Genomic DNA, 9277 nt, shown 5'->3' on the forward strand with positions numbered 1-9277 from the left:
GGAGTTATTTAAAATTTATATTGAGAAAAATGTATTTTCACTATTGCTGTAGACAAGCGCCTACATAAGACTGTTAAATTGATTGTTGTTTTATATCAAACAACTTTTATAACACTTATATTTATTGTTATAATATTTTATAAATTTTAAGAAATATGACAAAAAAATATTGTAGGTATTGAAGGCGGTCTCTGGGAGGAGTTGGGGTACAAAAGGGAAATAAGAATGTGATTTAATTCTACTGACTTAAAATATGTTTTTAAATGTTAACAAATTCAGGTAAATTGAAATCATGTAAGTTTTCTCATCATAATGCAATAAAAGCTAAAAAATAATAAAAATAGCATGATATTGCATGAAAACTAATCCTTTGATCGATGTAACCAAGCTGAAGACCTAGACATAATTCCACACATCTACAAACACCTGATTTTTTTTTTACAAAGAAACTAAAAAATATGCACTAGAGAAAAGACACCATCTTCAGTAAATCATGTTGATTACAATGGATGGCTGCATATAATAGAAATGACTCTCAAAAGATCTGTACTTATCACCTCACACAAAATTCAACTCAAATGGATCAGGGACCTCAACAGAAGACCAGATACACTGAATCTGATAGAAAAGAAAAGTGGGGAATAGCCTTCAAATTATTGTCACAGCAAAAGACTTTCTGAACAGACCACTGTTAACATAGGTACTAAGATAAACATAACATAGGTACTAAGATCAACAATTAATAAATGAGGCCTCATGAAACTGAAAAGCTTCTGTTCAGTGAAGGACTACATCATTCAGACAAAGTGGCAGGGTACAGAATGTGGAAAGGTTTTTACCAATTGTACATCTAATAGAGGGTTAATATCCAAAAATCTATAAAGAACCTTTTTAATGAACATCAAAAAACAATTTTAAAATAGTATACAAAATTAAGCAGAGAATTCTCAAAAGATAAAACATAAATGTTGAAAAACAAAGTAAAGTTCAACATCTTTAGCTATCAGGGAAGTAGAAATTAAAAATACTTTGAGGTTTCACCAAGCCCAATCCAAAATGACCAAAATAATAATTAAAAAAAAAATCTGTATTAGTCAGGTACTGTCAGAGTCTCTCAGGAGATAGCTATATTTAGGCTGGCTTGCCCTTCCTTCAGTCTCTTCTCCATAGTTAATCTCTGTAACTCCTTCCTTGGGTATTTGGTTCCCCTTTTCAGCCATCCATTGAACTGAGTACAGGGTCCTCAATGAAGGAGTTAGAGAAAGGACCTATGGAGCTGAGGAGTCTGCAGCCCCTTAGGACGAACAACGATATGAACTAACTAGTACCCTCAGAGCTCCCAGGGTCTCAACCACCAACCAAGGACTGCACATGGTGAGTCTGATTGTTCTGGCAGCATGTGTATAGTAGAGGATTGCAAATTCGATCATCAATAGGAGGAGAAGACCTCGGCCCTGTGAAGGTTCTGTGCTCCAGTGTAGGGGAATGCCAGAGCCAATAAATGGGAGAGGGTGGGATGGCAGGCATGGGGAGGGAGGAGGCAACAGGGGTTTGTTCATGTTGTTTTTGTTTGTTTGTTTGTTTTTTGGAGGGGAAACTGGGAAAGGAGAAATTTACATGTAAATAAAGAAAATATCTAATTAAAAAAAAAACAACAGCAAAAAAATATATGACAGCTCTTGCTGGTGATAATAAACAGTCACCCATTGCTGGTAGAAGCACAAACTTATACAGTCACTATGGAAATCAGTGTGGAGATTCCTCAGGAAGCTGAGGATAACACTACTTCAAGATCCAGCTATACCACTCTTGGCCATATACCCAAAGGAATCTATACCGTACAATGGGGACACTTGCTCATCTGTGTTTATTACTGTTCTATTCAGAATAATCAAAAAGTGGAAACAATCTAGATGTTCATTAACAGATGAATGGGTAATGAAAATGTAATCTATGTACATAATGAAATATTCAACTGTTAAGAAAAATAAAATTTACAGGTAAATGCATCAAGCTAGAAAAACCATCCTTGGACATTATTTCATTGCTGGTGGGGTTACAAACTGGTACAACCACTCTGGAAATCAGTTTGGCAGTTCCTCCAGAAATTGGACATAGTTCTACCGGAGGACCCAGCTATACCACTCCTGGGAAAATCCCCAAAAGATGCTCCAACATGTAATAAGGACACATGCTCCACCATGTTCATAGCAGCCTTATTTATAATAGCCAGAAACTGGAAACAACCCAGATGTCCCTCAACAGAGGAGTGGATACAGAAATTGTGGTACATCTACACAATGGAGTACTACTTAGCTATTAAAAACAATGAATTTATGAAATTCTTAGGGAAATGGATGGATGTGGAGAATATCATCCTGAGTGAGGTAACCCAATCACAAAAGAACACACATGGCATGCACTTTCTGATAAGTGGTTATTAGGCCAGAAGTTTGGAATACAGGAAGAACAACCCACAAACCACAAGAAACTCAAGAAGAAGGAAGACCAAAAGGTGGACATTTCATTCCTTCTTAAAAGGGGGAACCAAATACCCATGGAAGGAGTTGCAGAGATTAACTATGGAGCAGAGACTGAAGGAAGGGCAAGCCAGCCTAAATATAGCTATCTCCTGAGAGGCTCTGACAGTACCTGACTAATACAGATGTAGAGGCTCACAGCCATCCATTGAACTGAGTACATAGTCCCCAGTGAAGGACTTAGAGAAAGGACCTATGGAGCTGAGGAGTCTGCAGCCCCTTAGGACGAACAACAATATGAACTAACTAGTACCCTCAGAGCTCCCAGGGTCTCAACCACCAACCAAGGACTGCACATGGAGGGGTCAAATTGTTCTGGCAGCATGTGTATAGTAGAGGATTGCAAATTCGATCATCAATAGGAGGAGAAGACCTCGGCCCTGTGAAGGTTCTGTGCTCCAGTATAGGGAAATGCCAGAGCCAATAAGTGGGAGAGGGTGGGGTGGCAGGCATGGGGAGGTAGTAAGCATCAGTAAGGCTTGCCTAAGCCGCTTGCCTCTGAACTTTCCCTGAGAAGCATCATGAGGCCTCCTTCTGCAGTTTGCCTCCACATTGCCCCTCAGTAGCCCTGCTTCCCCTTTTGCCTTACAGCAAACTCAGGACTGGGTGGGGGGGGTCATTCCACCTCCCTAGCTGCCCCAAGAGGACTTGAGAAGCCATGGGCCAGCTCAAATAAGACAAATGACAAAAACTCCTCAGCTTCGATGGCGCCAAGGCCAGAGCACCCTCCTAGATAACCAGATGCAGCTGGCGCCTATCCTTGAAGAAAGGAGATTAGGGTTCCATGCTTAAATCACAGAGAAGAGGTAATCAGAGGTCACAGAGAGTTATGGCCAGCCATAAAACTAGTTCCTGATAGCTCCACAAAAGACACTCTTAAATCACCCTCCCAGACTCACTGACCCTACCAAATGGTATTGTGTCTGAGTTACAACTTAACTAAACCTGCCTCCACTCCCCTTCACCCTAAACATTCAAAGAATTCCTAACTGTGCTGTATATAAACACAATGCTTTCCGGACTTAGGGTTGCACTCCAACCTGCATGGGGAGGCATACGACCTGGTTCTGACTCGTTTCAATAAAAAACTTTCATGCGCACTTGCATTGGACTCTGTACTTCCTGAGCTCCCCTGGATTTCCCAAGGAACCAGGGCATAACACTTGCAGCCTACTACCGTAAACCACAAGCAAGATATTCTGGTGTAATAGTGACACAAAGGTTACGGAAGTAATCAACCACTTTTTGGTTGGATTCAAGGCCCATCCCATGAGAAGGAACCCATAACTGACACTGATATCATGACCAAGAATCTAAAACTAGTCAGGCCTTGGCCTAATAGACAACCTACTTTATTCTCTCAAATGAACATAGCAATGCAATTACTCCTGATGACATACTACTAGACACATAAACAGACATTGTTCAAAGCTCATCAGAGAAGCTTCTTCTTGCAGTAGGTGGGAATTAACACAGAGACCCACAACTGGACAATGTGCACAGAGTGAAGGACTTTGGAGAACTAATTTCTGTACAGGATGTCTTTATCAAACTCCTCCCCTGCTATCATGACCAAGAACCTGAAACTAGACAGTCCATTGGCCTAACAGAAAACCTACTTTATTCTCTTACAGGACTATAGAGATCTATGAGGAAGAGGTGGTAGGCGGGTTGTAAGAACCAGCAGAGATGGAAAACTACAAGGAAACAGTGTCTTACAGGAACAGCAAGACTGGAGCACATATGAGCTCACAGAGATGCAGCAACATGCACAAAATCTGCACAGGTTCAGGCCACATGGGGATCCCATCAATGAGATGGGGAAGTGGACAAGTGGCATTCTGATTTGCTCCAATGTTTAGAACATTATATAATATTGTATCTTCCATTAAGAATTAATTCGGTGGGGGCGGGGGGAGAGGATGCTGGAGAAGTGGCTCAGCTGTTAAGAGCACTGGCTGCTCTTCCAGAGATCCTGAGTTCAATTCCCAGCAACCACATGGTGGCTCACAACCATACGTAATGGGATCCCAATGTCCTCTTCTGGTGTGTCTGAAGACAGCTACTATATACAGTTGCATACATAAAATAAATAATTTTTTTAAAAAACCAGAATCAATTCAGCTGGGCCTGTCATTCACTTGACCAAGAGACCATCTCTCTGGAAGACTGGTTCACATTAAGGCATGCTAAAGTGATAGGAATAATAATTATCCAAGTCTGATAATGTACTTTTGCTTCACAGGAACTTGGTCTTTGGTGCAATCTCTTACAGAGGCCCTATCACACAGCTCCGCTATGTCTGCCTACTTTCCTTAACCCTCACGCTAAAGAGCATGACTGTTCTTTTGTCTTCTTTTCTATCTGACCCTAGCTAAACCCTAAGCGTGTTTCCTCTGGCACGTTGGTGCTTTTCCACTCTTCCCCTAAGACTATCCAAACACACGCTTCTACCATGTAGCTCCGTTGCAGAACAGGCTCAAAAGGCACGGCTTTCTCTCTTCCTTTACTCTATAAATTCTCCTGTAATAGCTGCCAATTTACAGCCTGTCTTTTTGCTTTCTTTCAAACTCTAATAATATTGCTCACAAGCTTTCTAATCAATCCATTTTTAAATTCTTTAATGAACAATACTAGGAATTTAAAGAGGATACACTTTCCCTGTTATCATATAGTCCCCTCATTTTCTGGTAACAAAAGGATCACTTGAGCCCACAGGTTCAAGTCTAGATTAGTAACATAGTAAGAAACTATCTCAATAAGGTAAAATAGTACAATAATTAAAAAATAAAGCAAGACATAAAAGTAACCAAATAGATCTTTTTTTAAGCAAAATACCAGCCAAAGATTCAAAAGCCTTAGAGAGCAAAACTTAATTTAATAATGGTCAAACCTAAGCTAGTAACACAAATTAGACTCTCTCATTTACCTGAAGTTGATTTGAAAGCATCTTCCAGTTCCTTACATCTCTGATCAGCTGATGCTACAAAAATAAACTGGAAGTCTGAAGATGAACATGCCTTCTCCTGGGTTGACCCAAAACCTGGGAAGAAATGCAAAAGCCAATTGTTTAGTATCTGTATTCATTAAAGACCTTCTTCAGTGTGTAGTCAGGGGTGGTTTCCAACTGCTCTGGCTGTTTGCTAAGAGAGCAATGTCTCTAAGGGCAACGTTCAGAAAAGATAGTTGGATTTGTTAGTTTCTCCTACTAGCTTTGGCTGAAGAGGGGGTTGGGAGCAGGAATCCCAACTGTCACATAAACAAGTAGCAGAAACTGAATACTGAGGCATCTTTTACCCACTCATGGTCAGTTTTTTAGGAATAAAACAAATAGATGAACACAGGAATATGGTGAATTCACATTCACGGGAGATTCTAAAAGCTGAACTATAAAAATTAATTCCTAAACTTCTGGCCCAATGATCTTGACCCCTCTGTCAATAGCTGTGGTTCCTAATCATAAGAGTTAGAAGCAAGATCGCCCTCCTTTGTAGGCAGTTGGGTTGGGGGTACAAGCATAAAGAAAATAAAATGTCCACATGCCCTGGTGGAAAATGTCAAGAGTTAGCTTCAAGGGAATTGAGGATTGACAATGGACTCTTCCTAAGAGTTGAGCTCAGGAACTAAATCCAGAAAGCCCTGATGCATCAAGAACTTGTCCATGTGTTGATGGACATGTAGGCTACTTTCATATTTTGGTATTGTGAAGGCTAAGTACATAGCAAAACAGTATAGCCTAAGAGTTAGTGACTAGTGAAACAAGAAAGATTATCAATAAATTGTTCATTCAATTTTTCTTAAGAAATGTTATCTAATCTTTACAACAAGTTCTGGAGAACATAAGGAAAAAGAACTCTGCTCATTACTGTTGGGAATGTAAACTGGTATAGCCACAATGGAAATCAGGACTTCACTACTCTCAGTACTTCTATATTCTAAGATTGATTATGTCAATACACTGAGAGATACATGCGTATCCATGTTTATTGTGGCATTATTCACAACATGATAGAAGGATATCAAACAAGCTTAGATATTTATCAACAGATGAATGGATAAAGAAAATGTGTATAAACACAATGGAATTTTGTTCTGCTAGAAAAGAAAAATTAAAGAAATCATGACATTTCAGGAAAATTGAAGAAACTAGAAAACAATGTGTTAAGTGAAATAAGCCAAAATTGGAAAGACAGATACTAATAGTTTTCCTTCATATGGGAGGCCTAGATTTAAATGTGGGGAGAGAATAGCTGAACCAGGGCCTGTCCCTGTCCCTATTGCCTCCCTGTGGATCCTCTTCCCCTAACTGGGTGGCTTGTCTGGCCTCAGTGGAAGAGGATGTGCTTATTCCTGAAATGACTTGATATGACAGGGTGGTACCCAGGGGGCCTCTCCCTTCTCAGAGGAGAAGAGCGAGTACTGGGAAAATGGGCTGGGGGGACTGGGAGGGGAGGTAGGCTGTAATCAGGATGTAAAGTGAATAAATAAATTAATGAATTAATAGGAATTTGATGTGGGGAGATGTGGTGTTTGAATATGTTTGACCCAAGGAGTGGCACCATTAGGAGGTTTGGCCTTGTTAAAGTAAGTGTGTCACTGTGGGGTGGGCAATGAGACCCTACTCCTAACCACAAGGGAGCCAGTCTTCTCCTAGCAGCCTTCACACAAAGATGTAGAACTCTCAGCTCCTCCTGGGCAATGCCTGCCTGGATACTGCCATGCTCCCACTTTGATGATACTGGACTGAACCTCTGAACCTGTCAGCCAACCTCAATTAAATGTTGTCCTTATAACAGTTGTGCTGGTCATAGTGTCTCTTCACAGCAATAGAAACCCTAACTAACACAAGAGAGTAAAAAAAAAAAGAGAGAGAGAGAAGGGAGGACTAGATGTATGGATGTATGTTGGGAATGAGGACTGATGGAGTATATGTGACAGGAAAGTAAAGGGGACAAGAGGAGATGGGAAGAGCTAAGCAAGAAGGACATTGGCTACAAAGAAAAGACCATGGATGAGGGGGATAAATAAAAACAAGATATGTATGAAGATGTGTAACAAATCCACTACTTTGTAAGCTAACTTAAACATGTACTTTTAAATAAAAGAAGTACTTTTTAATCTGAGAAGTAGGAAAGATTATAAAACTCTAACATCCTCTGGAGACAGGTGATAATGGTAATGATTTAGCTCAACATTATTCAAAGGAGTAGGCAGATGTTGCTTAAATCATGTGAGAATCTGAGTACAGTATAATAGATTCCTGCAATTTTGGACTCCTCTGCAATTTAAATCTCGATCGAATTTTAAAGCCTAAAAGTTTAAGTTAACCACATATATTCTCCCATTAAAATTCTTCAAATGCTTTTAGATAACATTTTTAATACCATACCACTGTGTTTGACACTTCCTGAATCCACATAAAATAGAACTCTATATTCTCCTCCTAAGGACCCAGACTGCAGGTAATGTGTTCCGTACTGGTCAATTAACCGTCGGTAGGCACTGTAGTCATACAGAGTGGGAAGATGAGAGAGTTCCTTCCAGAATGGCTCAGCAAGTTGTAAAAATTCAGGATTATTATTAATGAACTGGGCCACTTCAACAGTGTTCTGAACAACCAACAATTTATAACTCTGCGGGAAAGAGAAAGAGCAAATAAAGTTTTAGGTGGAAGAAAACATGATACAAAAATAGTTCCCTCTCCGTCATCTTGATCAGCTGCCAATTCTAGTCACCGAATTTGATTTTTCTGGAGGTTGGGGACCTCTATGGAAAAGTTAGAGCAAGGACTGAAGGGACTGAAGGGGATGGAACCCCATAGGAAGATCAAAAGTGTCAACTAACCTGGATCCTTGGGAGCTCCCAGAGAGTAAGCCAGGACCAAAGAGCAAACATGGGCTGGTCCAATCTCCCCTCCTCTCCCACTCTCCCTGCTTCCCCTTCCCCCCCAACCCCCGCTCATATGTAGCAGAGGGATGCCTTGTCTGGCCTCAGTGGGACAGGACACACCTAACCCTGTAGAGACTTGATGCCCCAGGGTGTGAGAACATGGAGTGGGGACACCCTCTCAGAGGCAAAGGATGAGTAGAAGAACTCTGCAGTGGAGGTAAGGGTAGGATTTAAAATGTAACCTCTGCAGCACTTGGGACATAAGTAAACAAAATAATTAATTAATAAAAATGGCTTTAAAAAGATAGAATCATAGTGGATGGCTTGTCAGTGGGGGGCAGAGGGAACAAAGACTCCATTTTATTTAAAACGCTGGCCACTGGGAGTCTGATCATGGTCAGTGAGTATATGGGCAACACAAATTGGAATCGGTGAGGTTATTGGGGGTGCAAGGGTGGGAAGGTGGATCTGGGATGAATGAGAAGTGAGTATGATCAGAGTACGTTGTACAAAATTCAAAATGAATAATAAAAATACTGTGTTGGGGGAAAATATCTTAGCCTCACATAATATTCAAGTGCTTTAAGAACAGGACTGGGAAAACATTAGAAAAGAAAATATACAGTATTTTTTAAAAAGATATAATGAGGTCTCTGTGGGGCCCACCTTCATGAAGTAACCTGGGGAGTTCTGGAGTCCAAATAAGGCTAGTATCTGAGCAACGCTCATCTCAACTAGGAAAAGAGAGCCTACATCACCACAGCTGCTACACTGGCTTTGAAAGAAGTCTGGAATACAGGAAGAACAACCCACATTCCACAAGGAACTCAAGAAGAAGGAAGACCAAA

At 40.5% G+C, this 9277-nt stretch overlaps 1 protein-coding gene across 1 annotated transcript in view; it reads right to left on the minus strand.

Moving 5' to 3' along the window:
- The window catches only part of C7 (complement C7), a 67905-nt gene that overhangs the window by 31176 nt on the left and 27452 nt on the right, over nt 1–9277 (minus strand). Inside the window, exons 8-9 of the mRNA XM_031360205.1 lie at nt 7930–8173; nt 5470–5583 (exon numbers count right to left, since the gene is read on the minus strand). Coding sequence (XP_031216065.1) covers nt 5470–5583; nt 7930–8173 — 358 coding nt within the window. The remainder of the gene's footprint in view (nt 1–5469; nt 5584–7929; nt 8174–9277) is intronic.

This window comes from Mastomys coucha, unplaced genomic scaffold (genome assembly GCF_008632895.1).
Source record: "Mastomys coucha isolate ucsf_1 unplaced genomic scaffold, UCSF_Mcou_1 pScaffold8, whole genome shotgun sequence".
Classification (NCBI taxonomy): Eukaryota; Metazoa; Chordata; class Mammalia; order Rodentia; family Muridae; genus Mastomys; species Mastomys coucha.